The sequence below is a fragment of the Lontra canadensis genome, unplaced genomic scaffold, assembly GCF_010015895.1.
Source record: "Lontra canadensis isolate GAN:19392208 unplaced genomic scaffold, GSC_riverotter_1.0 scaffold20, whole genome shotgun sequence".
NCBI classification, from domain to species: Eukaryota; Metazoa; Chordata; class Mammalia; order Carnivora; family Mustelidae; genus Lontra; species Lontra canadensis.
This window is the reverse complement of record NW_022631014.1, coordinates 14,134,648-14,161,782: the sequence shown is the minus strand read 5'-3', so window position 1 is coordinate 14,161,782 and position 27,135 is coordinate 14,134,648. Positions and strand designations below refer to the sequence as shown.

Here is a 27,135-nt window from a genome sequence, read left to right as displayed (position 1 = left end):
CCCCGGTCCCTGGCCACAATTCTGTCTCTGACTTGTAACTTCTATAGGAACCTCCTGTAAATGGCATCAGACAGTTCTTGTCCTTGGTTGTCTGGCTTATTTCACTCAGTATCATGTCTTTGAGGTTCCTCATGTTGTAGTATGTTCCAGAATCTCCTACCTTATTTTTTTTTTAAAGGGCTGCTTGCGTGGCTCTTGAATACTGCTTTCTGTTTGTGTGTGAACAGTACTGGCTTCCACCCTTCACCACTAATTTACTCTGAAAATATGCAAATCTGCCTCTGCTGTTCTCCTTCCCCGGGGAGGGGGTGGTGTGCACACACACACGGGTGGGGCCCCCAGGCTTCCCCATGAGCTCTGTGGGCCCCATCACTCTACTCCTGGTTGACAGCCTCGGTTAATGAGAAATCCTTGTGCAACTGGCCAAGTCAATTATTTTATTACAAAACACACACACACCCCTACACAGACACACAGACACACACACAAACACACAGACACACACACAATGGGAAGTAAGGCTGAGGCCCGAAAGGAGCCAGGATCTCTGATCTGGGGCAGGCTGACCACAGACTGCCTCTGCAGATGTGCCTCACTTAAGAAAGAGGGTCTCTTCCAGAGGGGCTTTCCAAGCTAGATAAATTAGGAGATGGCTTGGTTTCTATAAGGGGACTTAAGGCGGCTTCACTCCCCCTGAGGAATGTGAAGCAGAAGCAGATTTAGGCAGGCATTTCCAGAAACCCCTCCTTCGTGTGTTAAGTGGGGTCATCGGTCCCTGAGGCGGTTGGTTCCCAAAGCAGGAGGGAGACCGGATCTCCCTGGAGGCTGGTCTTCTTTTCTAGGCGGGAAGGACTATTCTCCAAGGACTGGAAAGGGGCTCGGCGTGGCTCCGGAGCCCAGGACAACCTCCTGCGTGGACGGGGCTTTGGCACAGGAGCTCAGGGTCAAAAGCCCTTCATGGGGGCTGGCCCACTGACCCTCCTGTCTGCAGGGCCTTCAGCAGGGCCAGCCTGGGGTGGCGTCACACAGCTGCATCTTGGGAAGGAAATGGCAAAGTTAGGCGGCTGTCAGGGCAGGGCCCACAGAGAAGCCGCACAGCAGGGGGCCGAGCCCAAGTTGGGCTCAGTGCACTTCCTCCCCCACCCAGCACCAACCGCCCTTGGAGTGATTTTAGTCTTTCTGAATACACTTCTCAAAGAGAAAAAAATTCAGTATTACGAGGAGGATTTCTCTTCCTACTCCCCCTCTCTGCCCAGGTATATCCTCAGAGGGACTTGAACTGCCTTAGCTCCTTCTTTCGGCTCTTCCTTCCCGAATTTTAAGCCCTATGTTTCTGCCAATATTTACACATGTATCACCTTCAGCTGTTACCTAGTAACACTCTTCTCTACTTTTCATCCTTCATTTTCTTCTTTCCTTAAACAGCCTGACCGAGATATACTCCAGGTACCATACAACCCACCCGTCTAAAGTGCACACTTCTAAGGTTTCCACATATTCACAGGACGGCACAAGCACTCACCGCCACAATGTGAAAATGTTTCGTCACTTCCAAAAGAGGCCCCCTGCCCATCTGCCGTCCCGTCCCCCAGCCCCTGGTCACCCCCCACCCCAGTCCTCCCCGCCATCTACTTTCTGCCTCCTGGGATGAGTCTATTCGACACATTTCCCATCAATGGGATCCTATAGCCTGTGGTCTTTTGTGCCTGGGTCCCTGCCCTCAGCGTCCTGTTAACTTTCTGTCAGCAGCTTCTGGAAGGAAATGGAAGCTCTGATGAAACAAGCCCTCCGCGGGGCAGCTCAACCCCCAGACTGTACATGCTCTGCTATTTTGTAGTGTGTTCTTTTAAAGGAAAGAAGAACAGAGGAAGGAAGGCTGGAGTAGGGAAGGGAACTAATCGACATTGTTGGCTCAAGGTCTCAGCAGTGTTACTTCTAGGAATGTATTCTAAAGAGAGAGAGTATCAGGGATGAGTATGGGGCTATATTTACAAGGATGTTCTTTACAACACTGCTTAGTAGCAAAGAGTTAAAAAAACAAACCAAATGAAACATGATGACCCCGAGCAGGAGACAAACTATGACACAGACGTGCAGTGGGGTCAGTGCCACACCATGCAGTCATTAAAAGTGAGGGAGAAGAGGGGACTTGGCTGTCTCAGTCAGTGGAGCGTGTGACTCTTGATCTCGGGGTTGTGAGTTTGAGTCGCACGTTGGGTACAGAGGTCACTTAAAAATAAAATCTTGGGGCGCCTGGGTGGCTCAACGGGTTAATCCTCTGCCTTCGGCTCAGGTCATGATCTCAAGAGTCCTGGGATTGACCCCTGCATTGGGCTCTCTGCTCAGCAGGGAGCCTGCTTCCCCCCCCCCCCCCCCCCCGCCTGCCTCTCTGCCTACTTGTGATCTGTCAAAATCTTTAAAAAAGGGGCGCCTGGGTGGCTCAGTGGGTTAAAGCCTCTGCCTTCGGCTCAGGTCATGATCTCAGGGTCCTGGAATCGAACCCCGCATCGGGCTCTCTGCTTGGCAGGGAGCCTGCTTCCCCTTCTCTCTCTCTGCCTGCCTCTCTGCCTGCTTGTGATCTCTGTCAAATAAATAAATAAAATCTTAAAAAAAATAAAAATTAAAGAATAAAATCTTAAAAGTGAATGAATGAATGAATTCATAAATAAACTCTAAAATACAAAACAAAACCATATTGGAGAAGAAATCTTCAACCATGTGGGGAAAATGCCTGATAGGCAGTTAAGTAGGAGAATAAGAGCATGTTACAATAACACAAAAAGTCTGATCCTTTAATAAAAGCAACATATATATCTATAGATCTTTATACCTATCTATGTATCTTTATATCTGTCCATCCATCCCTCCATCCAGAGAAAGGAAATACTAGAATGACAGACACCCAGCAGCTGCTCTTCCTGGGTAATGTGATAACAGATGGTTTTCATGAAATTTTTTTTTTCTTTATGTGCACTTTGTAAATTCTCTGCACTTCATTTTTGTCATTAGGAAACTGATTTAAAGAAAATGCTTCAACATTAGAGGCGGACATGTGAGGGTGTCCCGGGTGTGGAAATGAGGCAAGGGCAGAGGGTCTTGGGTTCCACCTTTCCACCTGGGCCCCACGCCTCAAGGCCTCCCCTGTAGTGGGGCCCTTCCCTGTTGCTGACTGGACTCCACAACAGGCCGTCCTCCTGTTCCCCAGCAGAGGGAACTTTTTTTTTTTTTTTAAGATTTATTTATTTATTTGACAGATTACAAGTAGGCAGAGAGGCAGGCAGAGAGGGGGGTGGGAAGCAGGCTCCCTGCTGAGCAGAGAGCCCGATGCGGGGCTCGATCCCAGAACCCTGGGATCATGACCTGAGCCGAAGGCAGAGGCTTTAACCCACTGAGCCACCCAGGCGCCCCAAGCAGAGGGAACTTTCAGAGACCACCTGTGTTCGGACAAGCGGAACTCACCCGTTGACTGGGTCACACATGAGATCTTGTAGGACATCCAGATGCTCGCCAGGCAGAGGAAGGTGGCCACGAAACCAAAGATCTGCACAGGACAGGGAGGAAAGGAAGTTCCGAGGCCCAGGGCCAATCACTCAGGCTGTCCTTTATGTTTCTCATTCCTGTATGAGCTGTGGCCCAGAGGGAGCCTGGGGAATCGAGTGACCTGACACCTGGTCCTTGCTCAGGTGCAGGGCTGGTCCCCAGGCCTCCCCCAGCAGGGCCCTGGCTCAGGCCTGGCCCTGGGGCTCTGGCCTCCACCTCCTGGCCCTCCTCACTCCAGGCAACTTCAGGGCCCACGTTCGGTTTGTATTTACAACTGAGCTAAGGCCAAGACACTGCACAAGACCGTTACTGGGCTAACGAACGAGGAAAAGGTGGAAGTGTACGTTTCAGTTGGGGTTTTTACATTTCTAATGTTCAAATGGACTTTACTGATGGGACAGGGTTGCATTTCATTCAAAACGGCTTTCTGTTCTGTCTTGCTGTACAGCTGTGTACTAATAGCCAGACTCCGAGGCCTTGATACGTGGTTTTATGTTTGCACACACCTCCACAATCGTAGACTAAAATCAGTTGAGGCAGCGCTCCTTCCCTTTCTGAGGCTCCCCGCCGTGCTGACGTGGCTAACCTCGCTGACCTAGGAAAGTTGACCCAGCCCAGTCCAGCTTCATTTAAAGAGGAGGAACAGGGCCCCCAGAGAGGAAAAGGGCTCCTCTGATGGTCCAGAGAGAAGTGGGTGCACCCTCTGGTGTCTGTCTGGCCCTTAGAAGCCTGAAGCCACTTCCTCACCTGTGAACACCTGCAGTAGCTCTAATTTACTGACCACCTACTCTGTGCCCAGCCGTGTTCTAAGCCATTAGGGGTGCTGTTCCCTTCCACTCCCACCACTCTGCTAGGTGGAGGCTGCTGTTACTTCCCGTCTTCCTCATCTGGCAGCTGAAGACAGGGAGGGACAGCAAGTCAACTCCTTTGCCCAGGGCCACGAGCCAGCGAGGGCCGGACTTGGGACGTGGGCCCTAGGAACCTGGCTCCAGAGCCCAGGTCGACTGTAGCCCGGGTGTTCCCGGACTCGCCAATGGCTTCAGGCTGGTGACGTGACCACAACCATGAGCGGACGTGCAGCAGGAAGAGCCCGGGAGCAGCCAGAGACCAAGGGCACGGTTTGCTTTTCAAGCCCAGCTACTGGTTTACAGAAGCGGCTGCCTCCTCTTCCCACCGGCCCACACCCACCTTCCCCTCCCCCAGGCCCCTTTCCTTGGCTCCTTTTGTACCGATTGTCTACAGCACATAATTAGCCTACTGGAGCCTGTCCTGGCCCCTCATTGTGTGTTCTGCACAATTAGCACACGAGATGCCATCCCAGGCTCCTACTGTCTGCACTGCATAATTGAACAGTTTATTATGTCGCTACATCACGCTCTTCTGGGTGACAATGCCTTGTTTGCTCCTTGTTTCATGGGCCTTAGCTTTGACTCTACACTGGATGACCCTTTTCTTATAAGCAAGGACTGTATCTTTTAAGTTATTCTGGCTTCCCCTGGCCAAGGCTTTGTCCTAGGCACCAAGATGGTGTATGATAAATGGGGCTTACTGGGATTCCAGGGCTAACAAACAGAGGTGGGGCAACCTGAATCATAAAACCCAGCAGGAAACTCCCCATGCACCAGTCTCCTCTGTGTCTCCCTCAGCCGCCTGCCTGTCCTGGGGCTGGTGGGAAGCTGGGGTGGTGCCCACCCCTCTCACTGGGGACTGGGGGCTCTGGGGGCACTTAAGCTCATGAGTGTTCAGAGACTTGGTGGCCCGCCGCCGTATCCAGGTGCTGCCTGTGCCCACCTTTGGAGGACAAACCCCACCCCTCAGTGGAATTCCAGGCATTTAACCCACTCCCAGCCCAAAGTCTGGAGACCTTTGCTAACATGTAAATGAAAGAGTGATTGTCCCATAAAGCTTTTCTTAAAATTCATTTAAAAAATGAAAGGTGCCTGGGTGGCTCAGTCAGTTAAGCATCTGACTTGATTTTGGCTCAGGTCATGACCTCAGAGTTGTGAGAGGGAGCCCCGTTCTGACATGGAGCCTGCTTAAGATTCTCTCTCTCTTCCTCTGCCCCTCCCCTGACTTCACATGCACCTCCTCTCTCTCCCTCTAAAAAAAAAAAAAACTCATTTAAAAAATTTAATCTGCTCAATAGTAAGGCAAATCAGGTCACCCAACTGTAACCAATTAGCTGAATCAGAAATCAGATAACAGTAATCTATAAGCCTTTTAAAAATAAATACATATACACATACATACCCCTGTATGTATATTTGCGTAGGTGTGGTAAACAATGCTCCCACATCACTGTATTTTTAAACATTTCCATGCTTCTATTCAGGCTATCAGATGGATTAGTTTTCACCTTTGAAAGGTCTAGGAGTGTTGTTTCTTGACCTGAATTCTGTTACAAATAAGGACCAGCAAAGCTAGGACTGTAGCCCGGGTGTTCCGGGTGGCAGGTATCACTGACAGATCACATGTGCTCTTACCCTGGGCCCCAAAGAGGCCTTGGGATCTTTGCATAGCTCTGAGGCAGCCATCAACGAATGACCCCAATGGCCCCCTGATGTAAGGAGTGGCTGGCTGAGGGAGGGCCGGGCCACTGGGGCCATTTGAGTGTGCCAGGAACCCTGACCAGCCACCTGCTGAGACCCTTTGGTGTGGGCCGGGCTCTTTGGAGGCTGCTGTTGGCTGGATCAAGGTGGGTTCTGATGAGTACTTTTCTGGGGAAGAAAGTCCCCAGGAAACAATCCCCTCTCTGCCCATCAGGAAGAAAATGCTCTAGAAGTGAATTCATTCGTGAAGGTTCCCTGAGACCATCCTTACCGCTCCAGCTACCATCCCGCTCTGGCTGTAACTCTTGGAGGCTGCCACAATGGAGGCGATCAGGAGGAGGAGGGTACTGATCAAATAGTGCAGAAGTTCCTGGGGACAAAAACAAAGCAAAGCAGTGGGTCGGGAGGTCCACTCCTGCTTCTCAGAGACAACTGGGCACAGAAGAGAGGAACAGAGGGGAGGGAGTAATACCTGACAGGAGCAGTTAGCTCACAGGGAGCAGACGCAGAAGGCTGGCCAGGATGAGGCCCCGCAAGACAGAAAAGGAGCTGGGCAGGCAGCCAGAGAGATGACAGAGAGAAAGGACACTTATCGTGTGAGGAGAGATATCCACTAAGGTCTGCTCCACTCCTGAGAGCACTCTGTAGACAGTACCCTAACCTCCGGCCAAAGCTACTGAAAGCAAACAGCTTCTCACAACTCCCAGGCTATGGAGTTTAAAGGAAAACGCCAGCTCTGAGAAGCAAAGCCCCTTCAAGAGGTGTGTACCTTTCCCTGCTTCAGAGAAAGTTCTGGGCTAACGACGTGCTGGCTTTGCTGGCTGCCTGGAGTGCCGCCCGCTCTGGGAACAGTTTTACGTGTGGACTTGAGGAGCTGGCCCCGCTCAGACTTGGGAGTCAGAGCTTACAGTGAGGTCAGGGGCCTTCTGTGAAGTGCTTGTGGGGCTGGGGAGAGCTGACTTTCTGGCCCCTAATAAGCCTCCTCGCTTTGTCCTCATTTCATCTTCTCTCTTCTCTGTTCTCCAGAAGTGTGCCCTCAGGCCACACTGCTGAGGAGTGTGTTAGCTGGGCAGATTCCGCCTCCGCTTCCGCTTCCATCCATCTGCACCCCATTCACCCCCCGGGCTCAAAACGGCATCCCCGCAGGCCGTGAATGAGGCTGAACCTCTGTCATTTAGCAGCAGGGTAAGGCTTCCATCTTCTTCCTTCTTCCTCCCCATTAAACACCAGATCAGAGAACTGGGGCTTAGGGCCACAAGAGGACTCCTCTGAATCCGGAGCGCATTCATTTTTAGTTGTCTTCCATGAGGATCCAGAAATTAGTTCTTCGCAAAGTTCTGCCCATCAGGGCAGGCACCTATTAAATTTTGGAAAAGCATTCCACTTTTAAGCTGCAGCTCATCTGAAAGCTGTGCAAAATCAAAGACCCCTATTTCTCCTTTAGTGACTAGAAAGGACTATCAGAAGGTAGACCACAGAGATTTTGATGGAAGAGCAGATTAGTAACTGAAGTTCCCTACCTCCAAGATTCTCAAACGAAAGGAATACGACACGGGGTAGAGAAAACTGACTTGAGAGACTGCTAAATGGAAAGTGCCTCCACAGTACCCCATCAAAAATGTGGGGCTGAGCTTACCTTCCAACACATACTCCCCCATTCCTGCCCCCAGCCTTTTTCTCTCCTGTGGGAATCTCTCCTCCAGCTGCTTCATTATCAGCAGCATTATCAAAAGAAGCAGAAAGGTGCCATAACTTTGAAAGGGGCCTCATAAGGGGCCTCATAACTTTGGAACACAAAAGAAGTGTCTCTCAAAATAACATAGTAGGTAATAATACTGAATGTGAATAATTCAACAATCCAATCAAGAAGTGGACGTTGTCAGATTGGTTCTTTAAGAAAAAGATAACAGGGGTGCCTGGGTGACTCAGTTAGTTAAGTGTCTCAGCTTGGGTCTCGATCTCATGAGTCATGAGTTCAAGCCCCATGTTGGGCTTCACACTGGGTGTGAAGCCTACTTAAAAAAAAATCTAACTACATGCTGTCTGTTGGAGAAACACTTTATACTCAAAGATACAAATAGACTGAAAGCAGAAAGAAGGAAAAGAGAGGTCATTCAAACAGCAACCAAAAGAAAGCTGGAGGCGTTCTACTAGTATCAGGCAAAAATTTCAAAACAAAAATGTTACCAGAGATAAAGAGAGATATTCTACAAGAACAAAAATGGCAATCTATCAGGAAAACCGAACAATTACAAACAGGTATTCACCTAGTAACAAAGCAACAAAATACATGAAGCAAAAACTCAGCAAAATGAAGGGAGAAATAGGTAATTCAAAAATAACAGCTAGAGACTTCAGTACCCCTCTTTCAGTGATGTGTGGTACAACGAAGGAGAAGACCAAGAAGGAAACAGAAGGCTCAATGCTGTAAGACAACTAGACCTAACAGACATCGATAAAACACTCTACCCAACAACAGAACATACATTCTTCTCAAATGCATGTAAGATATTCTCCAGGAGACACTATATGCTAAACCATAAAACAAACCTCAACAAATGTGAAGGATTAAAATAATATGAAGTATGTTATTCAACTACAACAAAATGAAATTAGAAAGCAAGAGCAGAAAGAATTTTGGGAAACCCACAAATACGTAGAAATTAACACATTCCTAACTAGTGGGTCAATCAAATGCAGAATCGCAAGGGAAATTAGAAAGTACCTGGAGGTGAATGAAGAGGAAGACATAATATACTAAAAATTATGGGATGCAACTAAAGCAGTGCTCAGAAAGAAATGTATAGCTGTGCATACCTACATTTAAAAGGAAGAAAGTTTTCAAATTAAAAACCTAATCTTCACCTTAAGACACTGGAAAAAGAAGAGCAAACTAAACCTAAAAGCAAGAAGGGGAAAAAAAGGACTGAAGCAGAAATTATGATATAGGGAACAGAAGAACAATAGGGAAAACTAGTGACACCAACACTGGTTCTTTGACATGATCTTTGTTGATCTACAAAATAGCTAAACCTTTAGCTAGACTGATCAAGAAAAAAAAGAGAGAATAGATGACCATATTCAAATGACCAGAATCAGAAATGAAAGAGGGGACATCATTATGGATCTTACAGAGAAGTAAAAAGGATTTTTTTTTTTTTTTGTAAAAAGGATTTTAAAGGAATACCATGAACATTATATACCAGTCAATTAGAAAACTTAGATGAAATAGACATATTCCTGTAAAGACACACCACTGAAAATGACTCAGGCAGAAATAAACAATCTGAACAGATCTATAACAAGTCAAGTTTGAGTTAATAATAATAATAAATTACCCACAGGAAAAACCCAGGTTCAGATGCCTTCATTGCAAAATTCTACCAAGCATTTAAAGAAGAATTAATACCAATTCTTCACAAACTCTTCTAAAAAAAATAAGAGATGGTAACATGTCCAAAACTACTCTATGAGACCAGTATTATCCTGATAACAAAACCAGACAAAAACATCACAAGAAAAACACAGACCAGTATCTCTTATGAATACAAATATAAAAATCCTCAACAATACACTAGCAAACCAAATCCTATAGCTACATATAAACTGAATTATATATCATGACCAAAAAGAATTTAGCCTAGGGATGCAAATGTGTGATCCACATATGAAAATCAACGTAACATACCATATTAATAGAATATTAAGGGGAAAAACCCCAAATGATTATTTCAATGAAGAAAAAGCATCTGATAAAATCTAACACCTTTTCATGATAAAAACATTTTCATGATAAAAACAGGGGCGCCTGGGTGGCTCAGTAGTTAAGCGTCTGCCTTCGGCTCAGGTCATGATCCCAGGGTCCTGGGATCGAGTCCCGCATCGGGCTCACTGCTCAGTGGGAGTCTGCTTCTCCCTCTCCTACTCCCCCTGCTTGTATTCCCTCTCTGTCTCTTTCTCTGTCAAATAAATAAATAAAATACTAAATAAATAAATAAACACATTCAACAAAGCAGGACTGGAAGTTAACTTCTTCACTCTGATAAAGGACATCTACAATAATCCATAACATCATATTTAACGATGTTATGATGGAATGCTTTCTTCCTAAGATCAAGAACAAGAAACGATGGTGTGGTCTTGCCACTTCAGTATTCATCTGATTTCTTGCAGTAAGACAAGAAAATGAAATAAAAGGTATCCAGATTGGAAGGGAATATGAAACTATCTCTATTCATAGATGGCATAATCTTATATAAAATCCTAAGGAATCCATTAACAATCTGTTAGATCTAAAATGAGTTCAACAAGGCTAACGATATAAGATCAATATACAAAAATCTCTTGTATTTCTACCCACTTGCAATGAACAATCCCAGAATGAAATGAAGAAAGTAATTACATTTGAAATATCATCAAAAAGAATAAGATACGTAGGAACAAATTTAAGCTCCCCTCCCCCAAAAAGCACAAAACTTATACTCTGAAAACTACAAAACGTTGTTGAAAGAAATCAAATATCTAAATAAATGGGAAAACCTTCCATGCTCTGAGGTCACAAGACTTAATATTGTTAAGATGGCAATATCAAATCAATCTATAGATTCAATGATTTGTATTAGAATCACACTGACTTCTTTGCAGAAACTAAAAAGCTAGGGCATGTGGGTGGCTCAGTGGGTTAAGTCTCTGCGTTCAGCTCAGGTCATGATCTCAGGGTCCTGGGATCGTATCGGGCTCTCTGCTCAGCAGGAAGCCTGCTTCTCCCTCTTTCACTCCCCCTGCTTATGTTCCCTCTCTCCCTGTCTCCCTGTCAAATAAATAAAATCTTAAAAAAAAAAAAGAAACTAAAAAGCTGATTCTAAAATTCATATGGAATTTCAAAAATCCAAAACAATCTTTAAAACATGGGAAGATTCATAATTCCTAATTTCAAAACTGGCTACAAACCTACAGCAATCGAGACAGTGGGGTAAGATCAAAGCGAGAGTCCAGATGTAAATCCATGTGTTTACAATCAACTAATTTTCAGCAAGGATGCCAAGACAATTCAGTGGGGAAAGAACAGTCTTCCCAACAAATAGTGCTGGGACAACTGGATAATTACCTCCAAAAGAATGAAGCTGAATCCTTATCTCACACTAGACATGAAAATTAATTCAAAACAGACTGAATATCTAAATGTAACAAACTATAAGAAGAAAACATAGAGGCACACCTTCATGATCTTGGATTTGGCAATGTTTTTTTAGATTTTATACCCACTTTTTTATACCAAAAAAAGAAAAGCGGTTACATTAGATCTCATCGAAATTAAAAACTTGTGCTTTAATGGACACTATCAAGAAAATGAAAAACAACCAACAGAATGGGAGAAAATGTCTCCCAATCATTTATCTAAGGGACTAAAATATACAAAGGACTCTGAGAACTGAGAAATAAAAGGACAACCTAATCCAAAACCAGCCAAAGGATCTGTACAGACTTGTCTCTGCAGAAAATTCACAAATGGCCAAGAAGTTCTTCAAAAGATGACTGACATCAACAGTCTTTAGAGAAATACAAATCAAAACCATGAGCTACCACTCCACATTCGCTAGCATGACTAAAATTAGAAGGTCAGAAAATAATGAGTGTTGAGAAGGCTGTGGAGACACTGAAACCCTCGTACACTGACGATGGGAATGTCAACTGGGCAGCCACTGTGGAAAAGAGTCCAGCCGCTCTTCAAACAATGAGACATAGTTAGCATGGGGTCCCACAGTTCTACTCTCAGGTATCTTCCCAAGCAAAATGAAAACATGTCCACACCAAAGACTTGTAAACACGAATGTTCACATCAGTGTTAGTCATAACAGCCAAAAGGTGGAAATGACCCAAATGTCCATCCATGATGAACGAATAAACAAGAAATGGTCTATCCTTCCAATGGACTAGGACTTGGCTATGAAACAAATGAAGTACTGGCCTACGCTATGACAGAGATAAGCCATGAAAACACTCTGCTGAGTGTAAGAAGCCAGTCACAGAAGAGCACACATGTGATTCCACTTACAGGAAACACCTAGAACAGGAAGATCCACAAGACAGAAAGTAGATCAGTGGTTGCTTTCAGGCTGGAGAAGCTGAGAGGTGGGAGTGTTGGCTAAAGGCGATGGGGTTTCTTTCTGAGGCGAGGAAAATGTTCTAAAATTGACTGTGGTGATGCTTGCACAACTCTGGGAGTATGCTAAAATCCGCTGCATTGTACACTTTAAATGGGCAATCAGGAATGCGAACTATATGTCCATCAGGCTACTTAAATAAATAATAGAGTGGGAAGAAAAACATCCTGGAAACTTCTGAAATCTTTCCTCGGACTCTACCATCCCATTTAACTGAAAAATCTTGTCACAACAGTATGACCACCCATGGCCTTTATCAGCTTCCTCCTCCCACCTCATGCACACAGATGTCCCCTTTTCTGCCCCTCGAGAAAGCGCATGAGAGCTTTCTTGTCCCTGGAAGAAACCAGCGGGACACGGGCAGCGATGCCCGCCAGACGGTGAGCAGTTCAGGGCTGTAGCAGGAAGAGATGATGCGGGGGGGCTGTGGGGGAAGGGCGGATGGGACAGCCTCAGTCCGGTCTCAGGGCCCCAGCTCCTAACCTGACCTCTGGGAGTCCAGAGTGGGGCCAGGCCACCCCCTTACCGATAGGGGCCAGCTGATGCACGTGAGCAAGCGGTAGAGGCGGAACAGGTGCACCAGATAAAAGACGAGGATCATTATCAAGTTGCAGATGGTGACCACTTGGAAGTAGCTGTAGGCACTGGAGATGTACCACACGGAGCTCCTCACGCAGATGAAGGCGATCAGCAGTGTGACCTGGGACAGAGATACAGACATGTCAGACACAGGCCCGCCCACGACGGACGCCCAGGGAACCAGCAACAGGAGCCCGCTGAGGAACTGCTGCACTTCTGGCGATTTCCTGACAAACTAGCCGCGAGGCCGGAAAGGGCCAAGTTCCCAGAGCGCGCGCTTTTAAGGCTGAAGTGCATTATGTTTGCCTCAGACAGAGGGCAGGAACGCAGGAAAATAACCAAGCAGAATCATTCCATTTATTTCCCTATTAGGTGGAACTGTAGGAAGTTGCCAATATTGGACGGTTTTTGACCCACAAAGATGGCGATTCCTATGTCACAAGTTATCTATCAGCTGGCGGACGGTAAGTTACCATTTATTGATGCCCGATGTACATGATCTCCTGGAGGTCTCACAGAAATCTGCCAGGGAGAGGATGTCACCCCCATGTTCATATTTGGGGAAACTGAGGTACACCGGTTCAGTAATTAGTCCAAGGCTACCCAGCTCATCAGCGGTGGAGGTGGGATTCAAAACCCAAGTCTGTCTGACTCCAGGGACCTGTTCCTCCGTGTCAGATACAGTTTTGCCTTCCAAGAATGTAAGCCCTCCTCACAGACAAGCCGAGGAAGGAGGATATGTTATGAAACACAAAGGACTCCTGGTTATTCAAGGCTTGCCTGCTCACCACTGGGCATGTGGTGAGAGCTCACCCAGTATATTGTTGCAAATGAATGACTGGGCAGAATTAATAAATTAATGACCTATTAATGAATTAACAGTCCTGGTAGATTATTAGCAACAGATGAATGGCATGGGAGAGCAGAGTGGAAGAGGAGAAAGATGATTCTGAGTTTTTGTGAGGCCACTCAAAAAGAGTAAAATCTCATTCACCCCATGTAGGGAATAAACCACTAACACCACAGGGTTAAATGTATGGAAAACCTTGGGACCAATTTTAAAAGTACACCTAATTTGGGATAAAGCTGATTTTTTACTGCTGCTTTCCTACAGAACAGTGAGCAAAGATGTGTGACAGAGAGACTTTGTGTCCTATGGGACACTCGGCAGTGCCTGGTTTGGTTGTCACCACTATGGGAGGTTTCTGTGGGCATTTAGTGGTTTGAGGCCAGGGGTGCTACTGAACACCCCAAATGCATAGGTCAGTCCCCACAACAAAGAACCATCTGGTCTCAAATGTGGCCCAGCAGAAACCTGCTGTAGAAGATGTGAGTGTCGGGGCGCCCGGGTGGCTCAGTGGGCTAAGCCTCTGCCTTCAGCTTAGGTCATGATCCCAGAGTCCTGGGATCAAACCCCACATAGAACTCCCTGCTCAGTGGGAGTCTGCCTTCTCCCTCTGACCTTCACCCCACTCATTCTCTCTCTCTCTCTCACTCTCCCGCTCTCAAAAAGATAAAATCTTTAAAAAAAGAAAATGTGAGTCTATAACGAGCATTAAATCATAAAATGGAGCTAATACCGGTTGAAAGGGTTAGTGTGGAACATACTCTGTTTTCTGAAGCCCCTTAATCCACTCTGGTAAACTCCTTAGAACAAGCACAAGGGTGAGAAGAGAGTCTAGAGGAAGATGAAGGCGGGTACAAGGAGTGCTCTGCTTGCCGGATCCGAACAGCGGAGTGACTCTGACACAAAGGGACCCTCGACATTTGCCTAGTCCCCGTTGCTAATGAGCAACGTGAGTATTTTCATTTTTTCGGTTCCTCTCAAGCTAGCCAGCCTTGCTAATATAATATAATGATTCATGCCCTGAGATTGTTTTAAAGCTCCAAGGGGATCTTTGCTTCACCCAGCACTGGACGTGATCACCAGGGCTTTGCTGCTCATCAGTCCCCATTTGCAGGACCCGGGTCTACGGGTCTCCCCACCACCCACTGACCCCCCTCCAGAAAGGGGGGCCTTCAGGGCCCACCTTAAAATGCAGAGAACTCTGGATTATGCAGCGCCATTCCTAGGGGGAGAAGCAAATTTGTGCCTAATTTAATGCAAAGACTAGATTAATCTGTACAACTCTTCATCTGTGACAGTCACCTCTTTCTCATGGTGACACAGAGATGTGGGAGTTTCCCAGTGAGCAGGGGGGTCCGTGCAGGTCTTCCCCTCTGAGCTCCCAGGGCTGAGGACCTTGCAGCAGCAAGGATGTTACTGCTCTACCACAAAACCATCTCAGACCCACCTGGAAAACATTCTCCTGAAGGAAGACATCCAGAATTCTGTTCGATTGGCCTAAGGCCACCTACCACTTGCTCTTCTTCAAAGAATCCCAATTTTGGAAAATCTCATTTAGACCACAGATGGCATACACTAATGCATGCAACTAAATCTTCCTTTTTGTCCAATAATTCACCCATTCCTACTTTAAATGGCCAGCATCTTGGCCAGAGCACCTTAAAAAAAAAATTTTTTTTTTTTTTAACTGACATCTAAACTTTTCAGAACTCTTCTAGGCCAGCAAGTAACCTCTGCAAATGCTGGAGACCCCGGAATCATCTAGATCAATACTCTGGGGGCAGCCAGAAAGGTGCAGAAGAATGAGCAAGCCAGACCATCGTGGAGAAAAAGCCCTGGGGTATGGCTTCCCCCTACCCTGCCCCCCTCGCTGTAACCAGGGCCCCCTCAGACCTCTTCTTGTTTCCAGTTAGAAAAGCAAATCAAAAACACAGTGGAATGCAGACAGCCTGAAGGAGGAGTTCTGATTTCAGGGTTGAGTGAGGCAGGCTGGGAGGTTTCTAGAAGGCATTTGTGGTTCTGTTCAGAGTAACTTAAATGTGATACCATCCAACAGACTAACTTGTTTCCCTAGGGGCCCTCTAGCTCCCCTCATAAAGGTATGTTCTTTTATATCAAACTGCCATGAAAGTTGCGAATAAAATCTCTAGCACACACGTCCGGGGGTTTAAAAGGAATGCTGTGAGTCCCCTCCACCCAGAGCCAGGGTCTCACACCCCTGCTGTGGCACCGTTCAGAATCGCTGGAATCATCTCACATTGAAACCACCCCCTCTGCCCCCAAACTGTGTCGTTTCTGACTTCATTCTATCGGAGTTCTTACTAGCGGGAAGAGATGATTTTTGTGGAAGCAGCAGTGGGTTTAAATGGCGCAGATGAGGCAGGCTGACATCACCAGGCTCCAGGCTCGGGTTCTCAGCCTGGGAGGGGGTCCCTCAAGGAAGAAGCCACCTGCTGCCTGCAGTCTGTGCCCTTGAACACTCCCTCAAGCAGGTTTGATCTTCCCATGCACCTGCCAAGTCTGGTCCCTTGAGCGTTCCGGCATCTGACTGAAGATGGCACCAGACACCTTATATTTCAAGAACCCCGGGCTGGATGCAGGCAGGTCACCTAACCCCACCTTCTCATGGGGGTTTTTGCCCTGACCTTGGAATAATGTTTCAGTGAGGGAGCCAGGCAGGAGAAAGAAAAGTAGCTGATGAAAGCCAACATCAAAAGGTCTCAGACCCAACTCTAAGAGGCTTTTCTGGAAAAGCCTAGGAGATGAAAGCCAGGCTTGTTCAAAAAGTCAGAGATGGGGTGAGTCAGTGATTGCAAAGTGCATTTGTAGATGCAGGCGGGCCCATAAATGACTTTGCTTGGCCGTGGGCAGGCAGGAAGAAGAATTTGATATGCTTCTAACTTCTGAATTCTGCCCTGCGGTGGACAGAAATTTCCCCCCACCTTCCTGTTAAAGCCCCCGCTGGCCATCACCGCCAAACAGCCCTTGGGGAACCTCATTGACACCCACGTGCAAGAGAACCCTCCCCAGCTTACTTCCTCTGGATCCCCGTCTCGCTCACCGATATCAGACTCTAGGTGCAGGCTCCTTCCCATCCCCCCATGCCCCAGCACACAGTTCTGTTCTGTATCCAAGAATAAAAAATGCCATCAAAAGCACAAGGGAGGGGGAATAATCCAAAGAACATGATGTCAGGGGTCCTCAGATGCAGGTCTCAAGTAGGCCTCTAATTAGTGTACTGGGTTCTGACTGACCATGCAGCAAAGGACCTGCGGCTTATTAAAAGCCAAATACGCTTGTCCAGGCTGGGACTATTTCCGGAAGGACACATAAGAAACTGGCCGCCTCAGGGGACAACTGACTATTTAGCGGTTTTTCAAATTTGCTATTTTCTTTTCTTGATTATTAAAAAAATCATATACTAAGCTGTAAAAAAAAAAAAAAAAAACATTTTTTTTTTAAGGACACAACTTGGAGATCTTTAATGGTACAGATTTACCCTTTGCTTTCAGTTGGCTGCGGCTTTATTTGACCCAGTGTTTCTCAACCTCAGTACTACTGGCATGTTGGGTTGGGTAATTTTTTTGGTGGCAGCTATCTGGGAGGATGGTTAGCAGAATTCCGGTCTCCACCCACGAGGCAGAGCCCTTCCCTAGGTGCAAGAACCACAAATGTCTTCAGATGTTGGCAAAGGTTGTCGGGGGCAAAGAACCGCTACCTTAATCAACCTTTTGCTAAAGGGTATTTGTCTAATCCCCAGTTTTTTACTAATATACACAACCCTGCAAAAGAATATCCTTGGACATGCCTCTTTATGTATGTATGAACATTTCTGAAAGGTTCTCCGAAGTGAAACTGACGTAGGAAACAGGCAGGAGAAAAGTTACTAAATTTCCTTACTATCTAGAGCCCACTGACAAGTCCTTGAAATAGGCAGAGTGACATTCCTCCAGGGATTCATCTACTTCCACCTTAATACTTTGCTAAGAGCAAAAGGCAACCCTAGCCTGACCGCTCCCCACCCCCAACCAGGACCCTGTGGGTCTACTTTCACATATAAAAATTCCTTTGGGGGACGTCTGGGTGGCTCAGTTGGTTGGACGACTGCTTTCGGCTCGGGTCATGATCCCGGAGTCCCGGGATCGAATCCCACATCGGGCTCCCAGCTCCACGGGGAGTCTGCTTCTCCCTCTGACCTTCTCCTCGCTCATGCTCTCTCTCACTGCCTCTCTCTCAAATAAATAAAATCTTAAAATAAATAAATAAATAAATAAATAATAAAAATAAAAATAAAAATTCCTTTGGAAACTTCCTTTATCTCTAAACCCTCCAAGATATGTGCTGGCAATCATCCCCAAGCATATGGCCCACCGAGATACATATCTGAAGGGTCTCACGACTAAGGTTTTATTAGACGGTAATAAATGACCTTTTCCCAACAACAGCTAGCCCCTCAAGGTCCTGGAAACCTTGCTTCCAAAATTCCTGAGAGACTTATGCTACCCCTGACCCCCTCCCAAGTTACAAGTATATAATGGACCACTCCTCACAACCCCGGGGCAGCAGCTCTTCCTGCCCACAGGTCCTGTCCCCATGCTTAATAAACCACCATTTTGCACCAAAGATGTCTCAAGAATTCTTTCTTGGTCATCGGTTCCGGACCTCACCCCACTGAACCTCACTTATATTCTAAGACTTCATCAAAATGACTAAGTGAAAGCATGTTCTCATTGAAGAATTTGATGTTTGCTGCCAAAATGCCATCCAGAAAAAAAGGAGCTTCACCGCACAGGTTACTATCAGCATTTACAAAGAAAGGAAATGGTATCTTGTTATTTAATCTTCATCTCCCTGATTAGTAGTGGGTTGAATACCTTCTTTGTAAGTTTATTGGTAACTGCCTATTTGTATTTTCAGCCTATTTTTCTCTTGTTTATATTTTTATTATGGATTTGATATATTCTAATTAACCTATTAATCAGATTAATCTATTAAAGAGATTGCAAATATAGTCTTTCCATCGCCTTTATTTTTAGTCTTTTTGTTTTACTGAAATTAAAGTTTTTTATGCAGTCAAATCTATGTGTCATTTTTTATAGCTTCTGGGTTTTGTGTCTGACGTTCCACCTGCAGACACAGCCACCTCCGGTCCCAGCTACCTCCACTTCTCTGGGCACACTGGGCCCCCAGGGTGCCTCACGGGCTGCCCCTCGGGTCCCAGTATTCGCTCTGATGGGACTGTTGCGATTGATACTGTATCTCCTTGTTTGTTGGTTAAATGTGTATTTTCTTGTTGGTTACCTTGTTCACTATTCTTCTCCTAACTCCTCTAAGGACTCTGCTCCCAGCAGAGTGCCCTGAACATGATAGGTATTGAATTCAGCATCAGGTGAATGAATGATTTCTGGGGTCATCCTGTCATCCTCCGTGACAGCTCCACCACAATCTATTGCACTAAAACCCAAAAACCAAAAAAACACACAAAAAACACGTCTCCTTCCCTTACTGGCCTCAAGTGCTTTGAGAAGAGAATTGTGCTTTTTCATTAAACTTCACTTGGGAACCTAGCACAATGCCTGGCATGTAGAAAAAAATGAATGACTTTTGGAGGCTACTCTCAAACACCTTTCCAAGTCGGCTGAATGGGCTCATTAACTACGCGGGGGGCTCTGGCATTCAGGCTCTCCCAGAGAATGGGGTGTAAAGGTTTCCAGACACCTTGTTCCTGATGGAGCCAGAACATTCTCTGCTTGTTATTCAGGCCAGGCCATGCTCCCCTTGTCCCTAATCGATTTTCCACCACAGAGCCTGGATGGCAATCTAGGCAAGCATCATGTCACCCATGTCACCCCTGCCCTTTGCTGGCAAAGGTCATCAGATCACACTTAGCCTACTGAGATAGAACACTCAACTTGTCAAAAACATCCTCATATCAGAAAGGATCAGAGAAGCACAACTGACATTTATTAGGGAGCAATCTTGATGGTTTGGTGCTTATACTGAACCAAACTGAAACCATTTTTTGTTTGGTTTCCAAGTCAGTTTCTCTACGTCATTTCTCTTTCAGTATCTGACCCAATTTCCTGGTCTCTGTTGTGGCTGATTGAATTTCAAGAACAAGAGCAACGTCCTCTGCCTCTTGCTCCTGCTGTTACTAGGAGAGGACCTGCGGCTTTGTCTAGGAATAAAAGTGGAAGGACAGGGCTGGGGGTGGTCACCTCCTCAAGAAATGGGTCATCAGGGAGGACCAGGGGCAGCTGAGACAATGTGAAGATGCCACAAGGGATGGGAGGATTCAACCATGAAGAGAAGAGCCTAATGGCATGGCTCCCCAGAGGCAGTACCTAACGCTGACCATGCACGGTGCACTGAGCTCGAAGTGCTTTACAACTACTCACCCATTTTATTTATTTATTATATTTCCATTTATTTATTATATTTCCTCCCAGAAAGGAGGCTGAGCTACGGAGACAGGAAGCAGCTTTGCACCAATCCCTCAGCTAGTGAGTACACGCCGGGCTTGGACCTGTGCCTGCCCACTGCAGTGCACGCTCCCCAGCACCTGCAGCGTCAGGTTGCCATGACAGCCATGGCCAGAGCCCTGGGAGCTGCATCTCCCAAGGGCACTCCAGCCTCAACACTGGCTACTGAATGTGTCTCAGCAAAGTGAACAGGACAGAGAGGAATGGCTGGGGTGGGTGGTTTTTTTTGTTCTTACACTCCTTTCTGTTGATGCAATTCAAAAATGATTTCCTACCTCCTTTGTACTAGGCACTATTGACAGAATCATTAACAACGTAACAGACAGTCCCTGCTCTCCTGGAGCTTACAATCTAAAGGAAGAGACAGATAAACACCCACATTTACACCATCACAAATTCATTATAAAGTTTTCAGAAGGAAAAGTAGAGGGTTTTCCAAAGATCACAAGAAATTTAGAAGAACTTGGGGCACCTGAGTGGCTCAGTGGGTTAAGCCTCTGCCTTCGGCTCAGGTCCTGATCTCAGGGTCCTGGGATCTAGCCCCACAGTGGGCTCCCTGCTGAGCAGGGAGTCAGTTTCTCCTTCTCCCTCTGTCCTGCTTATGCGCGCGTTCTCTCTCTCTCTCAGTTTCTCTCAAATAAATAAAATCTTTAAAAAAAAAGAATAATATATAATATAATAATATATGATAGAGCTTGAAAGGGTCTGCAGGCTAGTGCCATGGAAATCCCTGAGGGGCGAAAGAAGTGCTGGTAGAGGCCCAGCAAGGCATGGAGGCCCAGGGAGTGAACTGGGAGCCCTTCGGGGTGAGGAAGCCACAGCAGTGACAGGCACCCCTTCCTACTGAACACCTACTAGGTGCCAGCTGGTAGGATGCTAACTCGTGTCACCCTGGCCCTGCCCCCCACCATACTGAGGTTGCACCATGCCCATTCCGGACCAGGAGTAGGCCAGTTGCCACAGATGGTAGATGGTGGAGCCAGGAAGCAAATCCAGGTCTACCTGACTCCCAAGACTCTGTGAAGAGCGAGTCTATTCCAGAAGGATGGGTTGCTAGGCCTTGGTGGCTTGAGCTAGCACGCGTCCCTCCCAGGGTCACTGTGTCTGCTCCCAAGCTCCCAAGTCAGCAAGCAGGAGAAGTCCTGCAGGGGCATTTGAGAAGGTGGTGATGGGTCGGGGTTGGAGGGAGGGAGGCACAGCCCACCTTTCCTTCCTCTAACGTTTCTTTCTTTTTTTTTTTTTTAAGATTTACTTATTTATTTATTTATTTGACACAGATTGAGAGAGAGAGACAGAGAGAGAGGGAACACAAGCAGGGGGAGTGGGAGAGGGAGAAGCAGGCTTCCCGCTGAGCAGAGCCCAATGCAGGGCTCGATCCCAGGACCCTGGGATCATGACCTGAGCCGAAGGCAGACGCCATAATGACTGAGCCACCCAAGCGCCCCCTCTAAGGTTTCTTTAAGGAACCTTCTCAACGTGCTCTGGAGAAATCTGAATTGCACTCTTGCTCAGCAGCTGGCCCTCCGTGAGATTGGTGGAAGTGGGGGCAGGAAGGGAGAAGGGAAAAACCCTCTGGGGGGAAAGGAGAAGGGGAAAAGGGGGACTCGCAAAGAGAGGACACAGAGCATGGCTAGCGGGGGTGTCCAGTCCCCACAGCTTCTATGTTTCTCATGCGAATTTCCTTCCTGCCATACTTTCTTTTTTCTTTCTTTCTTTTTTTTTTTAAAAGATTTTATTTATTTATTTGACAGACAGAGATCACAAGTAGGCAGAGAGGCAGGCACAGAGAGAGGAGGAAGCAGGCTCCCTGTTGAGCAGAGAGCCCGATGTGGGGCTTGATCCCAGGACCCTGAGATCATGACCTGAGCCGAAGACAGAGGATTAACCCACTGAGCCACCCAGGCACCCCACTGCCATATTTTCTCTTGTCACAGTCTGGATGTCACACTGCCCTCCTTGACTTGCTTCACAAATGACAAGTGCTACCATTTCTAAGCTCTTACTCTTCCTCTGTCTAGGCCCTGGGCTAAGTGCTCTACAACTGTTAAACAAGTTCACCCTCACAACAGTCCCAGTACAATTATCATTGTCCTTTTGACGAGGAAATATGAAGCACAGAGAGTTAAGCAACTTGTTCCAAGTCACAAAGCCAGGCAGAGTTGCTGTAGGCCCTGAATCTAACTACCCACTACTCTGCCTCCAGGATCTGCTTGGTTCTCATCACAGCCCCTCTCTCAGCTCCTGGTCTGTTTACAGCATGGACTTGAATCCTTTGTCCTGACCCCCTGCAAGCAAGCACAGAGCATGGCCTAGGACTCTGCATGATAAAAGGGAAATCCTACTCTGCCTCAGGGTCCCTCCCACTGGAAGCAGGGCTCTGGGACTCCAACTCAGAAATAGCCTGTTAGGAATGGTGTTCATGGGGCGCCTGGGTGGCTCAGCTGGTTAAGCGTCTGCTTTTGGCTCAGGTTATGACACCAAGGTTCTGGGATCGAGCCCTGCATTAGGCTCCCTGCTCAGTGGGGATTCCTCTCCTCCCTATGTCCCTCCCCCTGCTCCTGCTCTGTGTCTTGCTTTCTCGCTCTCAAATAAATTAAATCTCAAAAAAAAAAAAAAAAAAAAGAATGCTGTTCTTATCAAGTCTCCTATTTAAAGCGAAGTTACTCAAATTATACAATCAATACCTGTTGATGATAGAAAATTAATTATGCAAGTAAGTGTCTATTTAAGAAAATAAAAATCACCTCTCATCCCATTTCTCAAAGATAACCACCACCCCTCGCCTTTTGGAGTATTTCTTTCCACATAGATATGTTTAAAGAACATATGTATTATTTTTTTCTTTTCAAAGATTGGCTCATACTTAAACATATACTGCATTCTAAAAAGATGATTATTTTATCATTTGTGGATGCGACTTATTCAATTACTCTGCTCCAGAGCCCTTATCATGGCCTAGCAGCTGTTTATTTTTACCTGTTTATTATTATTAGTTTTGGCTGTCATCCCTGAATGTAAGCCCCACGATGATGGGGGTCTGCTGATGGGGGTTTTAATCACTCTTCAGCTGTCTCCGCAGGGCCAGGAACCCTAGATGCTACCTGGGTGCCCCAAGGATATTTGGTGAGTACATGAATGAACAGATAGATGGCTGACTGCAGTCTGAGACCCGTCTGTGTCCCAGGCACGGGCGGGAGGGGAGGCATTCCCCATCACCTGCACCTGGGAGGGGGGTGAGGTGGACAGGGGAGTAGAGGAAGTTAGTAGAAGCATCACTCTGGAGAGATCCCACCTTGACACATGGGATGAGACCAGGACACTCCCTGGTTTCCTGTGCAGCCTGGAACAAGGAGAGGCTTCAAACCCGGAAGCCAGGGGTCATCAGGAAGTGTGTAGAATACGCACACGCCAGCTGTAGGTCATGCCGGAGCAATGCTTTAGTTTGAAACAAGCTGACTCTTAAGCTCATATCCCAGCTGAGGTCACCCCTGCTCCCTGTTCCTCAGTGTGTACGCAGCTGACCCCTGGGCACACAGAGGGGGACCATGACTAAGTCCCTGTTGGATCTCCAAGTGCACAGGCCTTCAGTGGTCAACTGAGATCTGAGCGGGGGTGGGGGTTGGGGGGTTGGGGGGGTGTTAAGCTAAAGTCTCAACAGCGCTCCCGGGGTAAAAATGGCTGCCAGGTGGGGGGTGTGGCCTCTTCTCCGTAATCACTTCCCCCCAGGCTCTCCAGGGTTTTACGGACAGGGGGCATAGGATGCAGGGCTTTGCTTTTAGGCCTCAGCGGAAGAGGAACAGCCCAAGCAGATGTCACCGTAACAAGTGACTAGGATGCCTCACAAATTAGATGCATGCTGAAATATTAATGGACAAGATAACACGCAGTAGAAGGTCTGCCTCCCAATAATATCGGAACAAATGGGCATAAGGGGTCTTTCAGGGGTGATGGAAATACACCAATCCAATACAATTGGATTATGGGAGGGGCTGCACAACTCTGTCAGATTCATTAAAAATCACTGAGCTGCACACATGAAACCAGGAGCTTTTGTGGGATGTATATTATACCTCGATAAAGCTGTTAAAGAATAATATGGGGGGGGACTAAGTGGGTCAGGATATAGTTCAATGAGGACTGGCTAAGGGTTGTTGGTTGAGGTCACTGGCTGAGGGCTACACTGCCACTCACTGCACTGTTCTATTTTCATAGATGTTTTGAAATTGTCCATAATAAGAATGAAAAAAACAACAACGAAAGCTCAGGGAAATAATGAATAATGAAGGGGGAGAAAGGAATTGAAATTTGCAGTCATCCCTGTTATATTAAGGCACCCGTGGGACTTAGGGAGTTGTTACTTTTATCTGTAAATCTATAAAGCAATAATCTCATGTCATGAACAGTTCAGGACACTGATGCCACGGGGCTTCATCCAAGAGCAGACAAGGGTTTTTGGTTTCTTCAGATAAACCGAATTCCAGCCAAAGGTGACGGGGTCACCAGACCAAGTACCAGAGCAGAGAGCGCCTCCGAGGCAAACAATCACCCCAGGGCGGAGAGCATGGGGTGGACCAGGTGGGCCCCAGGTGGACAGCTGCTGCCTGTGGTTCTTGGTACAAGGTGGGCTGGACACAGCATGGCCAACCTTCTGCCAAGAATACAAGGAACATTCTGGAGCAATGTTTTTCCACGATTGATCAGACAAACAGCCAAGCTGCTTTGATCAATTTGGCAGTGGGGTGTGAAAAGTATAACCAAGGCACTCAGATGTCTGGAAATCCACGGTTTGATTTTATAAGCCAAAGAGCCTTTGTGAGCAAAAAAAGAAGTGAGAAGCCTTATACTAAGATGAGACCCATTTCTTCCCTAAAAGGGCAGCTGCCCCATAACACCCTGGATTCATTCTTTTAAAACCTTTCCTCTGCCCCAATCTTACCAACACCTTTGGCTTCTAAACCCTTGCTCTCCAGAAGCTAAGAACCCTCGTAAACCCTTTCCCAATGGACAGTTCTCTCAACTCTGGTTTATCTTTGCTTCTTCTATAGGGAGCACCCCTACCTGGTCCATCAGGGCCAAGATAAGGAAATAAAGGGAAAACTCAAGGCAGGGCAGCCAGACTTGAGGCTACAGGGAGCATGCCACCCCCCAGGTCCCCTCGGGTGACGGTGCTTGCCCTAAGGACATAGGGAGCCGCTCCGAACAGGCCTCTCAGGAAGAGCTGGTGGGCAGCCCTCATCGCTCAGGGCCCAGCCTACACATGGGTGTCCTTCTCCCCAGACCGTGCCACACGCTCCAGGACTGAGCACCTCTTATGCCACACTCTCCACAGGGAGCAGCCCTGTCCACCAGTCAAGGCCCAGAACCAGGGCACCACATGGGCCTGGGACCTCCCTCATGTCCTGTTGACAAAGTGGTCTCTGCTTTAGCCAGTTGGATCCAGGGTCACGTGATGCCATATGCAGGCTTCTAGGCCAGCGATGTCCACCAGGACTTTCTGTGATGACAGTGAAGTTCTCTACCTGTGCTGTGCAGTGTGGTAGGCCATGGCCACTTGAGATGTGGCTGGTGAGGGGGGCGCCTGGGTGGCGGAGTTGAAACCACTCTTGGTTTCGGATCAGGTTGTGATCTCAGAGTCATGGGATCCAGCCCCATGTCGGGTGCCACACTCAGTGTGGAGCCTGCCTGAGTCTCTTTCTCCTTCTTCCTCTGTCCCTCTCTACTGCTCTCTCTCTCCCTCAAATAAAAAAATCTTAAAAAAAGAAAAGAAAAGGAATGTTGCTAGTGAGACCAAGGAACTAAATTCTTAATTTATGTTTAATTGATTTAAAGTTAAATAGCCACACATGGTTAGTGGCTACCGTATCACACAGTTCTATACTGTTCACAAGGCATTCTCTGTCCTTCTGTTCCCCAGACTGAAGGGGCCTCTCCCTCCCCCAGCACCTCACTCCCATCTACCGTACTCCCTACTCCTACTCCCTACACCTACTCCCATCGACCATATCCTCTTCCCAGTCTCGTGCCCCTCACAAGATGAAACTTCCTTGCAGATCCAGGCAGGGTCTGGGCCTCCCTGGATCTCGCAAGGGAACCATTCAGTGAGAGAACTCACTCACCAAGTGCTTTGTCCCTCCTTGGATTTAGTGTCGGGCTTCCAGCAGTGGCTGTTCCTATAGTCAGAGAGGTTGGTGACCTTCCACAGATACGAGAAGAGAGTGTACACTCCAGCCATCAGTTCCATTCCACGTAAATCCAATCTTATTTCTGACAGGCAGCTTGACTCTGGTACGACTGACTGCCTCAGCTCAATGGCTGTAGCCACTTTCTAGCTATGAGGCCTCACTCTTCCTTGCCTCGAGTTCCTCATCCAGTGAGGATATACCGTGTAAGGACGTTGTGAGGATCAAATCAGTTACCACATGTACCTCTAGACTTAGCACCAAACTATCCTATTAAAACACTCATGGATTAAAAAAACAAAAAACAAAAAACAAAACACCATGGATATAAGTCAAGATTTATTTAGAAGAATAACGCAGTGTTATAAAAGTGGAGACATTCTTAGAAACCTAAGTATTCAATAGTATATTGATTAAATTATGGTTCACCCTCATGATAAAATACTATGTACCCATTAATGAAAATGTTCAACTACCTAAGAAAAAAAAAGTCAGGCACAAAGCTTTAATTCCTCCCACCACACACCACACAAATAAAACTAGAGACAATACATGTAACGGACACAACCACAGACAAACTGTTAACTGTGAAAATTCTGGTATGATGGCATTATGGGTGATTTTTATTCCCTGGGTGTTTTTTTCATATTTTTAAAAGATGTCTATGTTGAAATGTATTACTTTCATAATTACGGTAAACATACTTTAAACAATCTTGCTTTAATAACATGGGAAGATATTCCCAACATAGTGTAAGGACCTATTTAGCAAGAGGCTTTCATTAAAGTTAAACTG

General features: G+C 46.8%; 1 protein-coding gene across 1 annotated transcript in view; it reads right to left on the bottom strand.

Moving 5' to 3' along the window:
- The window catches only part of CMTM7 (CKLF like MARVEL transmembrane domain containing 7), a 57,880-nt gene continuing 30,745 nt past the window's right edge, over positions 1-27,135 (bottom strand). The window contains exons 2-5 of the mRNA XM_032861040.1: positions 12,780-12,953; positions 6,361-6,459; positions 3,460-3,541; positions 1-1,035 (exon numbers count right to left, since the gene is read on the bottom strand). Of these exons, the coding sequence (XP_032716931.1) occupies positions 1,022-1,035; positions 3,460-3,541; positions 6,361-6,459; positions 12,780-12,953 (369 nt within the window). The 3' untranslated portion in view covers positions 1-1,021. The remainder of the gene's footprint in view (positions 1,036-3,459; positions 3,542-6,360; positions 6,460-12,779; positions 12,954-27,135) is intronic.